Source organism: Somniosus microcephalus, unplaced genomic scaffold (genome assembly GCF_052327205.1).
Source record: "Somniosus microcephalus isolate GS21.2 unplaced genomic scaffold, FLI_Smic_1.0 unresolved_chr6, whole genome shotgun sequence".
Taxonomy (NCBI): domain Eukaryota; kingdom Metazoa; phylum Chordata; class Chondrichthyes; order Squaliformes; family Somniosidae; genus Somniosus; species Somniosus microcephalus.
The window spans coordinates 12,376,466-12,397,503 of record NW_028225184.1 but is presented as its reverse complement, the minus strand read 5'-3'; the positions used below and the strand labels follow the sequence as shown (position 1 = coordinate 12,397,503).

Sequence of the window (21,038 nt, the reverse complement as noted above, 5' to 3'; positions counted from 1 at the left end):
GTGTAGAGGGAGCTTTACTCTGTATCTAACCTGTGCTGTACCTGCCCTGGGAGTGTTTGATGGGACAGTGTAGAGGGAGCTTTACTCTGTATCTAACCACGTGCTGTACCTGCCCTGGGAGTGTTTGATGGGACAGTGTAGAGGGAGCTTTACTCTGTATCTAACCACGTGCTGTACCTGCCCTGGGAGTGTTTGATGGGACAGTGTAGAGGGAGCTTTACTCTGTATCTAACCCCGTGCTGTACCTGCCCTGGGAGTGTTTGATGGGACAGTGTAGAGGGAGCTTTACTCTGTATCTAACCCGTGCTGTACCTGCCCTGGGAGTGTTTGATGGGGACAATGTAGAGGGAGCTTTACTCTGTATCTAACCCCGTGCTGTACCTGCCCTGGGAGTGTTTGATGGGACAATGTAGAGGGAGCTTTACTCTGTATCTAACCCATGCTGTACCTGCCCTGGGAGTGTTTGATGGGACAGTTTAGAGGGAGCTTTACTCTGTATCTAACCCGCGCTGTACCTGCCCTGGGAGTGTTTGATGGGATAGGGTAGACGGAGCTTTACTCTGTATCTAACCCCGTGCTGTACCTGCCCTGGGAGTGTTTGATGGGACAGTGTAGAGGGAGCTTTACTCTGTATCTAACCCCGTGCTGTACCTGCCCTGGGAGTGTTTGATGGGCAGTGTAGAGGAAGCTTTACTCTGTATCTAACCTGTGCTGTCCCTGCCCTGGGAGTGTTTGATGGGACAGTGTAGAGGGAGCTTTACTCTGTATCTAACCCGCGCTGTACCTGCCCTGGGAGTGTTTGATGGGACAGTGTAGAGGGAGCTTTACTCTGTATCTAACCCCGTGCTGTACCTGCCCTGGGAGTGTTTGATGGGACAGTGTAGAGGGAGCTTTACTCTGTATCTAACCCGTGCTGTACCTGCCCTGGGAGTGTTTGATGGGACAGTGTAGAGGGAGCTTTACTCTGTATCTAACCCACGCTGTACCTGCCCTGGGAGTGTTTGATGGGACAGGGTAGAGGGAGCTTTACTCTGTATCTAACCCGTGCTGTCCCTGCCCTGGGAGTGTTTGATGGGACAGTGTAGAGGGAGCTTTACTCTGTATCTAACCACGTGCTGTACCTGCCCTGGGAGTGTTTGATGGGACAGTGTAGAGGGAGCTTTACTCTGTATCTAACCACGTGCTGTACCTGCCCTGGGAGTGTTTGATGGGGACAGTGTAGAGGGAGCTTTACTCTGTATCTAACCCTGTGCTGTACCTGCCCTGGGAGTGTTTGATGGGACAGTGTAGAGGGAGCTTTACTCTGTATCTAACCCCGTGCTGTACCTGCCCTGGGAATGTTTGATGGGACAGTGTAGAGGGAGCTTTACTCTGTATCTAACCCGTGCTGTACCTGCTCTGGGAGTGTTTGATGGGACAGTGTAGAGGGGGCTTTACTCTGTATCTAACCCCGTGCTGAACCTGCCCTGGGAGTGTTTGATGGGACAGTGTAGAGGGACCTTTACTCTGTATCTAACCCCGTGCTGTACCTGCCCTGGGAGTGTTTGATGGGACAGTGTAGAGGGAGCTTTACTCTGTATCTAACCCCCTGCTGTACCTGCCCTGGGAGTGTTTGATGGGACAGTGTAGAGGGAGCTTCACTCTGTATCTAAATCGTGCTGTACCTGCCCTGGGAGTGTTTGATGGGACAGTGTAGAGGGAGCTTTACTCTGTATCTAACCCCGTGCTGTACCTGCCCTGGGAGTGTTTGATGGGACAGTGTAGAGGGAGCTTTTCTCTGTATCTAACTCCGTGCTGTACCTGCCCTTGGAGTGTTTGATGGGACAGTGTAGTGGGAGCTTTACTCTGTATCTAACCCGTGCTGTACCTGCCCTGGGAGTGTTTGATGGGACAGTGTAGAGGGAGCTTTACTCTGTATCTAACCCCGTGCTGTACCTGCCCTGGGAGTGTTTGATGGGACAGTGTAGAGGGAGCTTTACTCTGTATCTAACCCCGTGCTGTTCCTGCCCTGGGAATGTTTGATGGGACAGTGTAGAGGGAGCTTCACTCTGTATCTAAATCGTGCTGTACCTGCCCTGGGAGTGTTTGATGGGACAGTGTAGAGGGAGCTTTACTCTGTATCTAACCCGTGCTGTACCTGCCCTGGGAGTGTTTGATGGGACAGTGTAGAGGGAGCTTCACTCTGTATCTAAATCGTGCTTTACCTGCCCTGGGAGTGTTTGATGGGACAGTGTAGAGGGAGCTTTACTCTGTATCTAACCCCGTGCTGTACCTTTCCTGGGAGTGTTTGATGGGACAGTGTAGAGGGAGCTTTACTCTGTATCTAACCCGTGCTGTACCTGCCCTGGGAGTGTTTGATGGGACAGTGTAGAGGGAGCTTTACTCTGTATCTAACCCCGTGCTGTACCTGCCCTGGGAGTGTTTGATGGGACAGTGTAGAGGGAGCTTTTCTCTGTATCTAACTCCGTGCTGTACCTGCCCTTGGAGTGTTTGATGGGACAGTGTAGTGGGAGCTTTACTCTGTATCTAACCCGTGCTGTACCTGCCCTGGGAGTGTTTGATGGGACAGTGTAGAGGGAGCTTTACTCTGTATCTAACCCCGTGCTGTACCTGCCCTGGGAGTGTTTGATGGGACAGTGTAGAGGGAGCTTTACTCTGTATCTAACCCCGTGCTGTTCCTGCCCTGGGAATGTTTGATGGGACAGTGTAGAGGGAGCTTCACTCTGTATCTAAATCGTGCTGTACCTGCCCTGGGAGTGTTTGATGGGACAGTGTAGAGGGAGCTTTACTCTGTATCTAACCCGTGCTGTACCTGCCCTGGGAGTGTTTGATGGGACAGTGTAGAGGGAGCTTCACTCTGTATCTAAATCGTGCTTTACCTGCCCTGGGAGTGTTTGATGGGACAGTGTAGAGGGAGCTTTACTCTGTATCTAACCCCGTGCTGTACCTTTCCTGGGAGTGTTTGATGGGACAGTGTAGAGGGAGCTTTACTCTGTATCTAACCCGTGCTGTACCTGCCCTGGGAGTGTTTGATGGGACAGTGTAGAGGGAGCTTTACTCTGTATCTAACCCCGTGCTGTACCTGCCCTGGGAGTGTTTGATGGGACAGTGTAGAGGGAGCTTTACTCTGTATCTAACTCGTGCTGTACCTGCCCTGGGAGTGTTTGATGGAGAATCCAAGAAGGCCTAAGATAGGTTTACAGTGTGTGAATGCACGAAGTGCGGTAAATAAGCTTGGTGAGCTGATAGACAGATGGGAATATGAAGTTGTGTCGATAACAGAGACCTGGCTTAACAAGGGGCAAGATTGGGTGTTAAATATTCCTGGATCTAATGTGTTCAGGAAACATGGGTAAGGAAAGATAGGAGGTGTTGTGACGGTATTGGTTAAGGAGAATGTTACAGTGCTGGAGAGGGAGGATGTCCTGGTGGGGTCAAGGACAGAATCTATTTGGTTAAACTTGAGAAATAATAGAGGTACCATTACACTACTAGATGTATTCTATTGACCACCAACTAGTGGGAAGGATATGGAGGAAGAAATTTGCAGGGAAATTTACAGAGAGATGCAAGAACGATAGTGATAATGGGAGATTTCAACTATCCTAATATAGACTGCGATTTTAATAGTCTAAAGGACAGAGAAGGGAATGAATATCTGAAGTGTGTTCAGGAGAACTTTCTTGATCAGTACGTTTCCAGCCCAGCAAGGAAGGAGGCATTGCTGGATCTGTTTCTGGGGAATGAGGTGGGTCAAGTGGAGCAAGTGTCAGTAGGGGGAACATTTAGGGAAGAGTGATCATAGTATCATAAGGTTTAGATTAGCTATGGAAAAGGACAGGGAGCAATCTAGAGTAAAAATACTTAATTGGAGGAAGTCCAATTTCAATGAGATTGGAACTGGCTCGGGTAAATTGGAATCAAACATAGAAACACAGAAGATAGGAGCAGGAGTAGGCCATTCGGCCCCTCAAGCCTGTTCCGCCATTCAATACGATCATGGCTGATCATCCAAATTCAGTACCCTGTCCCTGCTTTCTCCCCATATCCCTTGATCCCCTTAGCCTTAAGAAATATATCTAACTCCTTCTTGAATATATTTAATGAATTGGCCTCAACTGTCTTCTGTGGTAGAGAATTCCACAGGTTCACCACTCTCTGGGTGAAAAAATTCCTCCTCATCTCAGTCCTAACTGGCTTATCCCCTTATCCTTAGACTGTGACCCCTGGTTCTGGACTCCCCGCCATCGGGAACATCCTTCCTGCATCTAGTCTGTCTAGTCCTGTTAGAATTTTATAAGTTTCATTGAGATCCCCTCTCATTCTTCTAAACTCTAGCGAATATAAGCCTAATCGACCCAATCTCTCCTCGTACGTCATTCCTGCCATCCCAGGTATCAGTCTGGTGAATCTTCGCTGCACTCCCTCCATGGCAAGAACATCCTTCCTCAGATACGACGACCAAAACTGCACACAATACTCAAGGTGTGGTCTCACCAAGGCCCTGTACAACTGTAGCAAGACATCCCTGCTCCTGTACTCGAATCCTCTCACTATGAAGGCCAGCAAACCATTTGGCAGGCAAAACTGTAATCGAACAATGGGCTGCCTTTAAAGAGGAGATGGTTCGGGTACAGTCGAGGTACATTCCCACGAGGAGGAAAGACAGGGCAACTAAAGTCAGGGCTCCCTGGATGACGAAAGAGATGGAGAGTAAGACGAAGCAGTAAACGGGAGGCATATGACAGATGTCAGGTTGAGAATACAAGTGAGAACCAGGCTGAATATAGAAAGTTCAGAGGGGAAGTGAAAAAGGTAATAAGAGGGGCAAAGAGAGGGTATGAGAATACAATGGCAGCCAACATAAAAGGGAATCCAAAAGTCTTCTATAAGCATACTAGCTGGGGGTGCCCGGCGGTGCCGGGGCTTTTTCGAGGGCATGTTGTTGGAAGAGAGAGAGAGAGAGAGAGAGAGAGCGACTGGGGGGGAAGAGAGAGAGCGACTGGGGGGGAAGAGAGAGAGAGCGACTGGGGAGGAAGAGAGAGAGAGCGACTGGGGGGGAAGAGAGAGAGCGACTGGGGGGAAGAGAGAGAGCGACTGGGGGGGAAGAGAGAGAGCGACTGGGGGGAAGAGAGAGAGCGACTGGGGGGAAGAGAGAGAGCGACTGGGGGGAAGAGAGGGGGGAAAGAGGGGGGGGAAAGAGTGGGGGGAGGGGAGGGGGTGCCCGGCGGTGCCGAGGCTTTTTCGAGGGCATGTTGTTGTTGGAAGAGAGAGAGAGAGCGAGTGGGGGGGGGGTATAAATAGTAAATGGATAGTAAGAGGAGGGTGGGACCAATTAGGGACCAAAATGGAGACCTACGCATGGAGGCAGAGGGCATAGCTGAGGTACTAAATGAGTACTTTGTGTCCGTCTTTACCAAGGAAGATGCCGCCAAAGTCATAGTGAAAGAGGAGGTGGTTGAGATACTGGATGGGATAAAAATTGATAAGGCGGAGGTACGAGAAAGGCTGGCTGTACTTAAAGTAGATAAGTCACCAGGATCAGATGGGATGCATCCTAGGATGCTGAGGGAATTGAGGTAGGAAATCGCGGAGGTACTGGCCATAATCTTCCAATCCTCCTTGGATACGGGGCTGGTGCCAGAGGACTGGAGGATTGCAAATGTTACACCATTGTTCAAAAAAGGGTGTAAAGATAAACCCAGCAACTACAGGCCAGTTAGTTTAACCTCGGTAGTGGGGAAACTTTTAGAAACAATAATCAGGGGCAAAATTAACAGTCACTTGGACAAGTGTGGATTAATTAAGGAAAGCCAGCACGGATTTGTTAAAGGCAAATTGTGTTTAACCAACTTGATTGAGTTTTTTGATGAGGTATCAGAGAGGGTTGATGAGGGCAATGTGGTTGACGAGGTATATATGGATTTCCAAAAGGTGTTCGACAAAGTGCCACATAATAGGCTCACCAGCAAAGTTGAAGCCCATGGAATAACAGGGACTGTGGCAGCATGGATACGGAATTGGCTAAGTGACAGGAGGCAGAGAGTAGTGGTGAACGGTTGTTTTTCGGACTGGAGGAAGGTACACAGTGGTGTTCCCCAGGGGTCGGTACTAGGACCACTGCTTTTCTTGATATATATTAATGACTTGGACTTGGGTGTACAGGGCACAATTTCAAAACTTGCAGTTGACACAAAACCTGGAAGTGTAGTGAACAGTGAGGAGGAGAGGGATAGACTTCAAGGGGACATAGACAGGCTGGTGGAATGGGCAGGCACGTGGCAGATTAAATTTAACACAGAAAAGTGCGAAGTGATACATTTTGGTAGAAAGAATGAGGAGAGGCAATATAAACTAAAGGGTACAATCCTAAAGTGGGTGCACGAACAGAGAGACCTGGGGGTATGTGTGCACAAATCGTTGAAGGTGGCGGGACTGGTTGAGAAAGCGGTTAAAAAAGTATATGGGATCCTGGGCTTCATAAATAGAAGCGTAGAGTACAAACGTGTGGAAATTATGATGAATCTGTATAAAACACTGGTTTGGCCTCAACTGGAGTATTGTGTCCAATTCTGGGCACCGCACTTTAGGAAGGATGAGAAGGATTTAGAGAGGGTGCAGAGGAGATTGACCAGAATGGTACCAGGGATGAGGGACTTCAGTTACACGGAGAGACTGGAGAAGCTGGGGTTGTTCTCCTTAGAGCAGAGAAGGTTAAGGGGAGATTGACCAGAATGGTACCAAGGATGAGGGACTTCAGTTACGTGGAAAGACTGGAGAAGCTGGGATTGTTCTCCTTAGAGCAGAGAAGGTTAAGGGGAGATTGACCAGAATGGTACCGGGGATGAGGGGCTTCAGTTACGTGGAGAGACTGGAGAAGCTGGGGTGGTTCTCCTTAGAGCAGAGAAGGTTAAGGGGAGATTGACCAGAATGGTACCAGGGATGAGGGACTTCAGTTATGTGGAGAGACTGGAGAAGCTGGGGTTGTTCTCCTTAGAGCAGAGAAGGTTAAGGGGAGATTGACCAGAATGGTACCAGGGATGAGGGACTTCAGTTACGTGGAGAGGCTGGAGAAGCTGGGATTGTTCTCCTTAGAGCAGAGAAGGTTAAGAGGAGATTGACCAGAATGGTACCAGGGATGAGGGACTTCAGTTGCACGGAGAGACTGGAGAAGCTCGGGTTGTTCTCCTTGGAGCAGAGAAGGTTAAGGGGAGATTGACCAGAATGGTACCAAGGATGAGGGACTTCAGTTACGTGGCGAGACTGGAGAAGCTGGGGTTGTTCTCCTTAGAGCAGAGAAGGTTAAGGGGAGATTGACCAGAATGGTACCAAGGATGAGGGACTTCAGTTATGTGGAGAGACTGGAGAAGCTGGGGTTGTTCTCCTTGGAGCAGAGAAGGTTAAGGGGAGATTGACCAGAATGGTACCAAGGATGAGGGACTTCAGTTACGTGGCGAGACTGGAGAAGCTGGGGTTGTTCTCCTTAGAGCAGAGAAGGTTAAGGGGAGATTGACCAGAATGGTACCAGGGATGAGGGACTTCAGTTATGTGGAAAGACTGGAGAAGCTGGGATTGTTCTCCTTAGAGCAGAGAAGGTTAAGGGGAGATTGACCAGAATGGTACCGGGGATGAGGGGCTTCAGTTACGTGGAGAGACTGGAGAAGCTGGGGTTGTTCTCCTTAGAGCAGAGAAGGTTAAGGGGAGATTGACCAGAATGGTACCAGGGATGAGGGACTTCAGTTATGTGGAGAGACTGGAGAAGCTGGGGTTGTTCTCCTTAGAGCAGAGAAGGTTAAGGGGAGATTGACCAGAATGGTACCAGGGATGAGGGACTTCAGTTACGTGGAGAGGCTGGAGAAGCTGGGATTGTTCTCCTTAGAGCAGAGAAGGTTAAGGGGAGATTGACCAGAATGGTACCGGGGATGAGGGACTTCAGTTACGTGGAGAGACTGGAGAAGCTGGGGTTGTTCTCCTTAGAGCAGAGAAGGTTAAGGGGAGATTGACCAGAATGGTACCAGGGATGAGGGACTTCAGTTACGTGGAGAGACTGGAGAAGCTAGGGTTGTTCTTCTTAGAGCAGAGAAGGTTAAGGGGGAGATTGACCAGAATGGTACCAGGGATGAGGGACTTCAGTTACGTGGAGAGACTGGAGAAGCTGGGATTGTTCTCCTTAGAGCAGAGAAGGTTAAGAGGAGATTGACCAGAATGGTACCAGGGATGAGGGACTTCAGTTACGTGGAGAGATTGGAGAAGCTGCGGTTGTTCTCCTTAGAGCAGGGAAGGTTAAGAGGAGATTGACCAGAATGGTACCAGGGATGAGGGACTTTAGTTACGTGGAGAGACTGGAGAAGCTAGGGTTGTTCTTCTTAGAGCAGAGAAGGTTAAGGGGGAGATTGACCAGAATGGTACCAGGGATGAGGGACTTCAGTTACGTGGAGAGATTGGAGAAGCTGCGGTTGTTCTCCTTAGAGCAGGGAAGGTTAAGAGGAGATTGACCAGAATGGTACCAGGGATGAGGGACTTCAGTTACGTGGAGAGACTGGAGAAGCTGGGATTGTTCTTCTTAGAGCAGAGACGGTTAAGGGGGAGATTGACCAGAATGGTACCAGGGATGAGGGACTTCAGTTACACGGAGAGACTGGAGAAGCTGCGGTTGTTCTCCTTAGAGCAGAGAAGGTTAAGGGGAGATTGACCAGAATGGTACCAGGGATGAGGGACTTCAGTTATGTGGAGAGACTGGAGAAGTTGGGGTTGTACTCCTTGGAGCAGAGAAGGTTAAGGGGAGATTGACCAGAATGGTACCAGGGATAAAGGACTTCAGTTACGTGGAGAGACTGGAGAAGCTGGGGTTGTTCTCCTTAGAGCAGAGAAGGTTAAGGGGAGATTGACCAGAATGGTACCAGGGATGAGGGACTTCAGTTACGTGGAGAGACTGGAGAAGCTGGGGTTGTTCTCCTTAGAGCAGAGAAGGTTAAGGGGAGATTGACCCAAATGGTCCCAGGGATGAGGGACTTCAGTTACGTGGAGAGACTGGAGAAGCTGGGGTTGTTCTCCTTAGAGCAGAGAAGGTTAAGAGGAGATTGACCAGAATGGTACCAGGGATGAGGGACTTCAGTTACGTGGAGAGACTGGAGAAGCTGGGGTTGTTCTCCTTAGAGCAGAGAAGGTTAAGGGGGAGATTGACCAGAATGGTACCAGGGATGAGGGACTTCAGTGACGTGGAGAGACTGGAGAAGCTGGGGTTGTTCTCCTTAGAGCACTTAGAAGATTGAGAGGAGATTTGGTCGAGATGTTCAAAATCATGAGGGGTCTGGGCAGAGTAGATAGAGAGAAACTGTTCCCATTGGCAGAAGGGTCGAGAACCAGAGGACACAGATTTAAGGTGATTGGCAGAAGGACCAAAGGCAACATGAGGGAAAACGTTTTAACGCAGCGAGTGGTTAGGATCTGGAAGGCACTGCCTGATAGGGTGGTGGAGGCACATTCAATTGTGGCTTTCAAAGGGAATTTGGATAAGTACCTGAAGGACAACAATTTGCAGGGCTACGGGGAAAGGGCAAGGGAGTGGGACTGGCTGAGGTGCTCTTGCAGGGAGCCGGCACGTGCTCGACGGGCCGAATGGCCTCCTTCTGTGCAGTAACCATTTTATGATTCTATGAACCCATGCTGTACCTGCCCTGGGAGTGTTTGATGGGACAGTGTAGAGGGAGCTTTACTCTGTATCTAACCCGTGCTGTACCTGCCCTGGGAGTGTTTGATGGGACAGTGTAGAGGGAGCTTTACTCTGCATCTAACCCGTGCTGTACCTGCCCTGGGAGTGTTTGATGGGACAGTGTAGAGGGAGCTTTACTCTGTATCTAACCCCATGCTGTACCTGCCCTGGGAGTGTTTGAGGGGACAGTGTAGAGGGAGCTTTACTCTGTATCTAACCCGTGCTGTACCTGCCCTGGGAGTGTTTGATGGGACAGTGTAGAGGGAGCTTTACTCTGTATCTAACCCCATGCTGTACCTGCCCTGGGAGTGTTTGAGGGGACAGTGTAGAGGGAGCTTTACTCTGTATCTAACCCGTGCTGTACCTGCCCTGGGAGTGTTTGATGAGACAGTGTAGGGTTAGCTTTACTCTGTATCTAACCCCGTGCTGTACCTGCCCTGGGAGTGTTTGATGGGACAGTGTAGAGGGAGCTTTACTCTGTATCTAACCCCGTGCTGTACCTGCCCTGGGAGTGTTTGATGGGACAGTGTAGAGGGAGCTTTACTCTGTATCTAACCCCGTGCTGTACCTGCCCTGGGAGTGTTTGATGGGACAGTGTAGAGGGAGCTTTACTCTGTATCTAACCCCATGCTGTACCTGCCCTTGGAGTGTTTGAGGGGACAGTGTAGAGGGAGCTTTACTCTGTATCTAACCCGTGCTGTACCTGCCCTGGGAGTGTTTGATGGGACAGTGTAGAGGGAGCTTTACTCTGTATCTAACCCCATGCTGTACCTGCCCTGGGAGTGTTTGAGGGGACAGTGTAGAGGGAGCTTTACTCTGTATCTAACCCGTGCTGTACCTGCCCTGGGAGTGTTTGATGAGACAGTGTAGGGTTAGCTTTACTCTGTATCTAACCCCGTGCTGTACCTGCCCTGGGAGTGTTTGATGGGACAGTGTAGAGGGAGCTTTACTCTGTATCTAACCCCGTGCTGTACCTGCCCTGGGAGTGTTTGATGGGACAGTGTAGAGGGAGCTTTACTCTGTATCTAACCCCGTGCTGTACCTGCCCTGGGAGTGTTTGATGGGACAGTGTACAGGGAGCTTTACTCTGTATCTAACCCCATGCTGTACCTGCCCTGGGAGTGTTTGAGGGGACAGTGTAGAGGGAGCTTTACTCTGTATCTAACCCGTGCTGTACCTGCCCTGGGAGTGTTTGATGGGACAGTGTAGAGGGAGCTTTACTCTGTATCTAACCCCGTGCTGTACCTGCCCTGGGAGTGTTTGATGGGACAGTGTAGAGGGAGCTTTACTCTGTATCTAACCCGTGCTGTACCTGCCCTGGGAGTGTTTGATGGGACAGTGTAGAGGGAGCTTTACTCTGCATCTAACCCGTGCTGTACCTGCCCTGGGAGTGTTTGATGGGACAGTGTAGAGGGAGCTTTACTCTGTATCTAACCCCATGCTGTACCTGCCCTGGGAGTGTTTGAGGGGACAGTGTAGAGGGAGCTTTACTCTGTATCTAACCCGTGCTGTACCTGCCCTGGGAGTGTTTGATGGGACAGTGTAGAGGGAGCTTTACTCTGTATCTAACCCCATGCTGTACCTGCCCTGGGAGTGTTTGAGGGGACAGTGTAGAGGGAGCTTTACTCTGTATCTAACCCGTGCTGTACCTGCCCTGGGAGTGTTTGATGAGACAGTGTAGGGTTAGCTTTACTCTGTATCTAACCCCGTGCTGTACCTGCCCTGGGAGTGTTTGATGGGACAGTGTAGAGGGAGCTTTACTCTGTATCTAACCCCGTGCTGTACCTGCCCTGGGAGTGTTTGATGGGACAGTGTAGAGGGAGCTTTACTCTGTATCTAACCCCGTGCTGTACCTGCCCTGGGAGTGTTTGATGGGACAGTGTAGAGGGAGATTTACTCTGTATCTAACCCCGTGCTGTACCTGCCCTGGGAGTGTTTGATGGGAGAGTGTAGAGGGAGCTTTACTCTGTATCTAACCCGTGCTGTACCTGCCCTGGGAGTGTTTGATGGGACAGTGTAGAGTGAGCTTTACTCTGTATCTAACCCGTGCTGTACCTGCCCTGGGAGTGTTTGATGGGACAGTGTAGAGGGAGCTTTACTCTGTATCTAACCCCGTGCTGTACCTGCCCTGGGAGTGTTTGATGGGACAGTGTAGAGGGAGCTTTACTCTGTATCTAGCCCGTGCTGTACCTGCCCTGGGAGTGTTTGATGGGACAGTGTAGAGGGAGCTTTACTCTGTATCTAACCCCGTGCTGTACCTGCCCTGGGAGTGTTTGATGGGACAGTGTAGAGGGAGCTTTACTCTGTACCTAACCCCGTGCTGTCCCTGCCCTGGGAGTGTTTGATGGGATGGTGTAGAGGGAGATGGAGGGGAGGGGATTGGAGGGAAGCGGGATTGGAGGGAAGCGGGATTGGAGGGAAGGGGATTGTAGGGAGGGGATATGATGGGGAGGGAATTGGAGGAGAGGGGTTGGGAAGGTTAGGTTCCAAAGGCAGTCTGGGAGAGGGGGTTCGCTGATGGAGGGAGGGAGGAAGGGGTGTGGAGAAATGTTGGCACGTCACTCAAGATCAAAGAGTGTGCTGGTACAAGGGACAGGCAGGACGTGAAGAGGCCGCCTGTTATTGGTTGACGGGTAAACAATCGCGCGTCAACAGTGGAGGCATTGTATGTGGTACAATGGCTCCCCACACCCAATGACACAACCGACCCACATTCAATCACCAGCCATCACCGCATCTGACAGACGTCCACTGTTCCCTGAGCTCCTAGCTCAAAATCCCCCACCCCTGTTAAAGAGGGAGTCTCTCTCTCATCCCTGTCTTTGTCCGCTCTCAACTTGACTATTGCAACAGTCTCCTCGCTGGCCATCCACATTCTATTCTCCGCAACCTCGAGGTCCTCCAAAGCTCTACTGCCGTGAGTCCTAATTCGCCCCATGTCCCGTTCACCCATCTCCCCCTGTGCTCACTGACCTAAATTGGCTACCGGTCCTGCAACGCCTCGATTTTAAAATTCTCATCCTTGTTTTCAACTCCCTCCATGGGCTCCTCGCTCCCCCTCCCTATCTCTGTAACCTCCTCCAGCCCCTACACACCTCCCTATCTCTGTAACCTCCTCCAGCCCCTACACACCTCCCTATCTCTGTAACCTCCTCCAGCCCCTACACCCCTCCCTATCTCTGTAACCTCCTCCAGCCCCTACACCCCTCCCTATCTCTGTAACCTCCTCCAGCCCCTACACCCCTCCCTATCTCTGTAACCTCCTCCAGCCCCTACAACCCTCCCTTTCTCTGTGACTGCCTCCAGCCCCTACACTCCTCCCTATCTCTGTAACCTCCTCCAGCCCCTACATCCCTCCCTATCTCTGTAATCTCCTCCAGTCCCTCCAACCATCCCTATCTCTGTAGCCTCCTCCAGCCCCTACAACCCTCCCTATCTCTGTAATCTCCTCCAGTCCCTACAACCCTCCCTATCTCTGTAACCTCCTCCAGCCCCTACACCCCTCCCTATCTCTGTAACCTCCTCCAGCCCCGACACCCCTCCCTATCTCTGTAACCTCCTCCAGCCCCTACACCCCTCCCTATCTCTGTAACCTCCTCCAGCCACTACACCCCTCCCTATCTCTGTAACCTCCTCCAGCCCCTACACCCCTCCCTATCTCTGTAAACTCCTCCAGCCACTACACCCCTCCCTATCTCTGTAACCTCCTCCAGCCCCTACACCCCTCCCTATCTCTGTAACCTCCTCCAGCCACTACACCCCTCCCTATCTCTGTAACCTCCTCCAGCCCCTACATCCCTCCCTATCTCTGTAACATCCTCCAGCCCTACACCCCTCCCTATCTCTGTAACCTCCTCCAGCCCCTACAACACTCCCTATCTCTGTAACCTCCTCCAGCCCTACAACCCTCCCTATCTCTGTAACCTCCTCCAGCCCCTACAACCCTCCCTATCTCTGTACCCTCCTCCAGCCCTACAACCCTCCGAGATCTCTGCGCTCCTCCAATTCTGCCCTCTTGAGCATCCCCCGATTTCCATCGCTCCACCATTGGCGGCCGTGCCTTCAGCTGCCTGGGCCCCGAGCTCTGGAATTCCATCCCTAAACCTCTCCGCCTCTCTCTCCTCATTTAAGACGCTCCTTAAAACCTACCTCTTTGACCCAGCTTTTGGTCACCTGCCCTAATATCTCCTGATGTGGCTCCGTGTCAAATTCTGTTTGATAATCGCTCCTGCGAAGCACCTTGGGAGGTTGTATTATGTTAAAGGTGCTATATCTTCTTCTTTTAGGCAGTTCCTCGGAACCGAGGATGACTTGCTTCCACACTAAACATGAGTTCTCAGGTGACTGATGAGTCCAATGCGGGACCTACAGTCTCTGTCACAGGTGGGGCAGACGGTGGTTGAAGTGGCGGGTGGGTGGGGTGCTTGGGTTGACGTGCGCTGCCTGCGCTTGGCTTCCGCTTGCTCCCGGCGAAGAGACCCGAGGTGTTCGGCGCCTTCCCGGATGCTTCTCCTCCACTTTGTGCGGTCTTGGGCCAGGGATTCCCAGGTGTCGGTGGGGATGTTACACTTTTTCAAGGAGGCTTTGAGGGTGTCCTTGAAGCGTTTCCTCTGCCCACCTGGGGCTCTCTTGCCGTGTCGGAGCTCTGAGTAGAGCGCTTGTTTTGGGAGTCTCGTATCGGGCATGCGGACAATGTGACCTGTCCATCGGAGCTGATTGAGCGTGGTCAAAGCTTCGATGCTGGGGATGTTGGCCTGAGCGAGAACACTGATGTTGGTGCGCCTATCCTGCCAATGGATTTGCAGGATCTTGCGGAGGCAGCATTGGTGGTACCTCTCCAGTGCTTTGAGGTGCCTGCTGTACATGGTCCATGTCTCTGAGACATACAGCAGGGCGGGTATCACTGCTGCCCTGTAGACCATGAGCTTAGTGCCGGGTTTGAGGTCCTGGTCTTCAAACACCCTCTTCCTCAGGCGACCGAAGGCTGCACTGGCACATTGAAGGCGGTGTTGGACTTCGTCGTCGACGTCTGCCCTTGTTGACAGTAGGCTCCCAATGCAAGTGGTTGTTGAATCATGATAAAGGTGCTGTATAAATGCACGTTCTTGTTGATGTTGAAACATAGAAAAATAGAAACATAGAAGATAGGAGCAGGAGTAGGCCATTCGGCCCCTCGAGCCTGCTCCGCCATTCAATGAGATCATGGCTGATCATCCAAATTCAGTCCCCTGTCCCTGCCTTCTCCCCATATCCCTTGATCCCTTCAGCCTTAAGAAATATATCTAACTCCTTCTTGAATATATTTAATGAATTGGCCTCTACTGCCTTCTGTGGTAGAGAATTCCACAGGTTCACCATTCTCTGGGTGAAGAAATTCCTCCTCATTTCTGTCCTAAATGGCTTACCCCTTATCCTTAGACTGTGACCCCTGGTTCTGGACTCCCCCGACCATCGGGAACATCCTTCCTGCATCTAGTCTGTCCAGTCCTGTCAGAATTTTATAAGTTTCAATGAGATCCCCTCTCATTCTTCTAAACTCCAGCGAGTATAAGCCCAATCGACCCAATCTCTCCTCATACGTCATTCCTGCCATCCCAGGTATCAGCCTGGTGAATCTTCGCTGAACTCCTTCCATGGCAAGAACATCCTTCCTCAGATAAGGCGACCAAAACCGCACACAATACTCAAGATGTGGTCTCACCAAGGCCCTGTACAACTGCAGCAAGACATCCTTGCTCCTGTACTCGAATCCTCTCACTACGAAGGCCAACATACCATTTGCCTTCTTAACCGCCTACTGTACCTGCATGCTCACCTTCAGCGACTGGTGCACAAGGACACCCAGGTCTCGTTGCACTTCCCCTTTTCCCAATCTATTGCCGTTCAGATAATAATCTGCCTTCCTGTTTTTGACACCAAAGTGAATAACCTCACATTTGAGATACAGCCATTAACGGAGGACTCTCCCTCTCTCTCTCTCTCTCTCCGCCAGTGCTGTGTCCCACACAAGGGATCTCGGTCACCACACATCACAACCTGCACAAGCGGGTCGGATCAGACGTCACGCTGTACTGCGGCTTCTGGTCGAACGAATACGTCTCGGACCTCACCACGCTGTCCTGGCGGTTTCGTCCCGACAACTCCAGGGAGATTATCTCGGTAAGGAAAAGTGGTTGGCGGCTATTCGACTAAGGGCGGCGGCGCAGGCTGTGGGATACGACCCGTGCTTCCTCTCGGCGCACCCACCGTCCGATCGTGTGCTTGTAGCAATTAGCGGGGGGGCGCGGTTGTCAGGGAAATCGCTGGGGGTTGGGCGGCGAGTTGATATTCGACACTGCGGGGCTTCGCACGGCTGCGGTCTTTTCCTCACCGCGCTGGAACCGTGGCTGATTCGTATCCGCGCCCCCGTCCCCAGACCCGGGTGGGTGTGCAGACCCTCCCCCACTCTGAAGGCATTCCCCGAGGATCAATCATCTCAACTCAGACCGGGGGAGGATTGAAAGTCGGATCCTGCTGTCTCACAGAACTAAAACTGAACCGACCGAAAAGGAACAAGAGAGGGTGCGGGGCTCACAGACTGACATTTCACCCTCTGGGATCTCTCAAACCCAGACCAGGGGAGCTTTACTCTGTATCTAACTCCGTGCTGTACCTGCCCTGGGCGTGTTTGATGGGACAGTGTAGAGGGAGCTTTACTCTGTATCTAACCCCGTGCTGTACCTGCCCTGGGAGTGTTTGATGGGACAGTGTAGAGGGAGCTTTACTCTGTATCTAACCCCGTGCTGTACCTGCCCTGGGAGTGTTTGACGGGACAGTGTAGAGGGAGCTTTACTCTGTATCTAACCCCGTGCTGTACCTGCCCTGGGAGTGTTTGGTGGGACAGTGTAGAGGGAGCTTTACTCTGTATCTAACCCTGTGCTGTACCTGCCCTGGGAGTGTTTGACGGGACAGTGTAGAGGGAGCTTTACTCTGTATCTAACCCGTGCTGTACCTGCCCTGGGAGTGTTTGATGGGACAGTGTGGAGGGAGCTTTACATTGTAGAGGATTGCGTTAATATAATATCTTTGGGTCCTTCTCGATTATTTCAGATCTTCCACTACGGAAATGGAATTCCTTATATTGAGAAGTGGGGGCAGTTCAGGGGGCGAGTTGAATGGGTTGGAGATATCTCTAAGAGCGATGGGTCCATTGTGATTCGTAACCTGGACTACATTGACAACGGAACATTCACCTGCGATGTTAAGAACCCCCCTGATGTTGTGGGCACCTCATCAGATGTACACCTCACCGTCTATGACAGAAGTAAGGAGTCCCGTGTGTGAGTGTGTGTGTGAATTAGGTAGAATATGACTTGTTACCTCCTCCAGCCCCTACAACCCTCCCTATCTCTGTAACCTCCTCCAGCCACTACACCCCTCCCTATCTCTGTAACCTCCTCCATCCCCTACACCCCTCCCTATCTCTGTAACCTCCTCCAGCCCCTACAACACTCCCTGTCACTCTAACCTCCTCCAGCCCCTGCAACCCTCCCTATCTCTGTAACCTCCTCCAGCCCCTACAACCCTCCCTATCTCTGTAATCTCCTCCAGCACCTACAACCCTCCCTATCTCTGTAACCTCCTCCAGCCCCTAAAACCCTCCCTATCTCTGTAACCTCCTCCAGCCCCTACACCCCTCCCTATCTCTGTAACCTCCTCCAGCCCCTACACCCCTCCCTATCTCTGTAACCTCCTCCAGCCCCTGCAACTCTCCCTATCTCTGTAACCTCCGCCAGCCCCTACAACCCTCCCTATCTCTGAAACCCCTCCAGCCGCTACACCCCTCCCTATCTCTGTAACCTCCTCCAGCCCCTACACCCCTCCCTATCTCTATAATCACCTCCAGCCCCTACAACCCTCCCTATCTCTGTAACCTCCTCCAGCCCTACAGCCCTCCCTATCTCTGTAACCTCCTCTAGCCTCTACAACCCTCCCTATCTGTGTAACCTCCTCCAGCCCTACAACCCTCCCTATCTCTGTAACCTCCTCCAGCCCCTACAATGACCCAGTGCTCCAAGTGTGGTATAACCAAGGTATATGGAGACCAGAACTGTGTACAGTGCTCCAAGTGTGGTCTAACCAAGGTATATGGAGACCAGAACTGTGCACAGTGCTCCAAGTGTGGTCTAACCAAGGTATATGGAGACCAGAACTGCACACAGTGCTCCAAGTGTGGTCTAACCAAGGTATATGGAGACCAGAACTGTGCACAGTGCTCCAAGTGTGGTCTAACCAAGGTATATGGAGACCAGAACTGTGCACAGTGCTCCAAGTGTGGTCTAACCAAGGTATATGGAGACCAGAACTGTGCACAGTGCTCCAAGTGCGGTCTAACCAAGGTATATGGAGACCAGAACTGTGCACGGTGCTCCAGGTGTGGTCTAACCAAGGTATATGGAGACCAGAACTGTGCACAGTGCTCCAAGTGTGATCTAACCAAAGTGTATGGAGACCAGAACTGTGCACAGTGCTCCAAGTGTGGTCTAACCAAGGTATATGGAGACCAGAACAATGCACAGTGCTCCAAGTGTGGTCTAACCAAGGTATATGGAGACCAGAACTGTGCACAGTGCTCCAAGTGTGGTCTAACCAAGGTATATGGAGACCAGAACTGTGCACGGTGCCCCAAGTGTGGTCTAACCAAGGTATATGGAGACCAGAACTGAGCACAGTGCTCCAAGTGTGGTCTAACCAAGGGATATGGAGACCAGAACTGTGCACAGTGCTCCAAGTGTGGTCTCGCCGAGGTATATGGAGACCAGAACTGTGCACAGTGCTCCAAGTGTGGTCTAACCAAGGTATACGGAGACCAGAACTGTGCACAGTGCTCCAAGTGTGGTCTAACCAAGGTTATAGGGACCAGAACTGTGCACAGTGCTCCAGGTGTGGTCTAACCAAGGTATATGGAGACCAGAACTGTGCACAGTGCTCCAAGTGTGATCTAACCAAAGTGTATGGAGACCAGAACTGTGCACAGTGCTCCAAGTGTGGTCTAACCAAGGTATATGGAGACCAGAACAATGCACAGTGCTCCAAGTGTGGTCTAACCAAGGTATATGGAGAGCGGAACTGTGCACAGTGGGCCAAGTGTGGTCTAACCAAGGTATACGGAGACCAGAACTGTGCACAGTGCTCCAAGTGTGGTCTAACCAAGGTATATGGAGACCAGAACTGTGCACAGTGCTCCAAGTGTGGTCTAACCAAGGTCTATGGAGACCAGAACTGTGCACGGTGCCCCAAGTGTGGTCTAACCAAGGTATATGGAGACCAGAACTGAGCACAGTGCTCCAAGTGTGGTCTAACCAAGGGATATGGAGACCAGAACTGTGCACAGTGCTCCAAGTGTGGTCTCGCCGAGGTATATGGAGACCAGAACTGTGCACAGTGCTCCAAGTGTGGTCTAACCAAGGTATACGGAGACCAGAACTGTGCACAGTGCTCCAAGTGTGGTCTAACCAAGGTATATGGAGACCAGAACTGTGCACAATGCTCCAAGTGTGGTCTAACCAAGGTATATGGAGACCAGAACTGTGCACAGTGCTCCAAGTGTGGTCTAACCAAGGTGTATGGAGACCAGAACTGTGCACAGTGCTCCAAGTGTGGTCTAACCAAGGTATAAGGAGACCAGAACTGTGCACAGTGCTCCAAGTGTGGTCTAACCAGGGTATATGGAGACCAGAACTGTGCACAGTGCTCCAAGTGTGGTCTAACCAAGGTATACGGAGACCAGAACTGTGCACAGTGCTCCAAGTGTGGTCTAACCAAGTTATGTGGAGACCAGAACTGTGCACAGTGCTCCAAGTGTGGTCTAACCAAGGTATATGGAGACCAGAACTGTGCACAGTGCTCCAAGTGTGGTCTAACCAAGGTATATGGAGACCAGAACTGTGCACAGTGCTCCAAGTGTGGTCTAACCAGGGTATATGGAGACCAGAACTGTGCACGGTGCTCCCAGTGTGGTCTAACCAAGGTATATGGAGACCAGAACTGTGCGCAGTGCTCCAAGTGCGGTCTAACCAAGGTATATGGAGACCAGTACTGTGCACAGTGCTCCAAGTGTGGTCTAACCAAGGTATATGGAGACCAGAACTGTGCACAGTGCTCCAAGTGTGGTCTAACCAAGGTATATGGAGACCAGAACTGTGCACAGTGCTCCAAGTGTGGTCTAACCAGGGTATATGGAGACCAGAACTGTGCACGGTGCTCCCAGTGTGGTCTAACCAAGGTATACAGAGACCAGAACTGTGCACAGTGCTCCAAGTGTGGTCTAACCAAGGTATATGGAGACCAGAACTGTGCACAGTGCTCCAAGTGTGGTCTAACCAAGGTATATGGAGACCAGAACTGTGCGCAGTGCTCCAAGTGCGGTCTAACCAAGGTATATGGAGACCAGAACTGTGCACAGTGCTCCAAGTGTGGTCTAACCAAGGTATATGGAGACCAGAACTGTGCACAGTGCTCCAAGTGTGGTCTAACCAAGGTATATGGAGACCAGAACTGTGCACAGTGCTCCAAGTGTGGTCTAACCAAGGTATATGGAGACCAGAACTGTGCACGGTGCTCCCAGTGTGGTCTAACCAAGGTAGATGGAGACCAGAACTGTGCACAGTGCTCCAAGTGTGGTCTAACCAAGGTATATGGAGACCAGAACTGTGCACAGTGCTCCAAGTGTGGTCTAACCAAGGTATATGGAGACCAGAACTGTGCACAGTGCTCCAAGTTTGGTCTAACCAAGGTATATGGAGACCAGAACTGTGCACAGTGCTCCAAGTGTGGTCTAACCGAGGTATATGGAGACCAGAACTGTGCACAGTGCTCCAAGTGTGGTCTAACCAAGATATATGGAGACCAGAACTGTGCACAGTGCTCCAAGTGTGGTCTAACCAAGGTATATGGAGACCAGAACTGTGCACAGTGCTCCAAGTGTGGTCTAACCAAGATATATGGAGACCAGAACTGTGCACAGTGCTCCAAGTGTGGTCTAACCGAGGTATATGGAGACCAGAACTGTGCACAGTGCTCCAAGTGTGGTCTAACCAAGGTATATGGAGACCAGAACTGTGCACAGTGCTCCAAGTGTGGTCTAACCAGGTATATGGAGACCAGAACTGTGCGCAGTGCTCCAAGTGTGGTCTAACCAAGGTATATGGAGACCAGAACTGTGCGCAGTGCTCCAAGTGCGGTCTAACCAAGGTATATGGAGACCAGAACTGTGCACAGATGCTCCAAGTGTGGTCTAACCAAGGTATATGGAGACCAGAACTGTGCACAGTGCTCCAAGTGTGGT

At 51.3% G+C, this 21,038-nt stretch overlaps 1 protein-coding gene across 1 annotated transcript in view; it reads left to right on the top strand.

Moving 5' to 3' along the window:
• Positions 1–3,348: 3,348 nt before the first annotated feature.
• LOC147087077 (myelin protein P0-like) overlaps positions 3,349–21,038 on the top strand; it is a 110,447-nt gene continuing 92,757 nt past the window's right edge. Inside the window, exons 1-3 of the mRNA XM_085978035.1 lie at positions 3,349–3,352; positions 15,660–15,871; positions 16,802–17,031. Coding sequence (XP_085834161.1) covers positions 3,349–3,352; positions 15,660–15,871; positions 16,802–17,031 — 446 coding nt within the window. The remainder of the gene's footprint in view (positions 3,353–15,659; positions 15,872–16,801; positions 17,032–21,038) is intronic.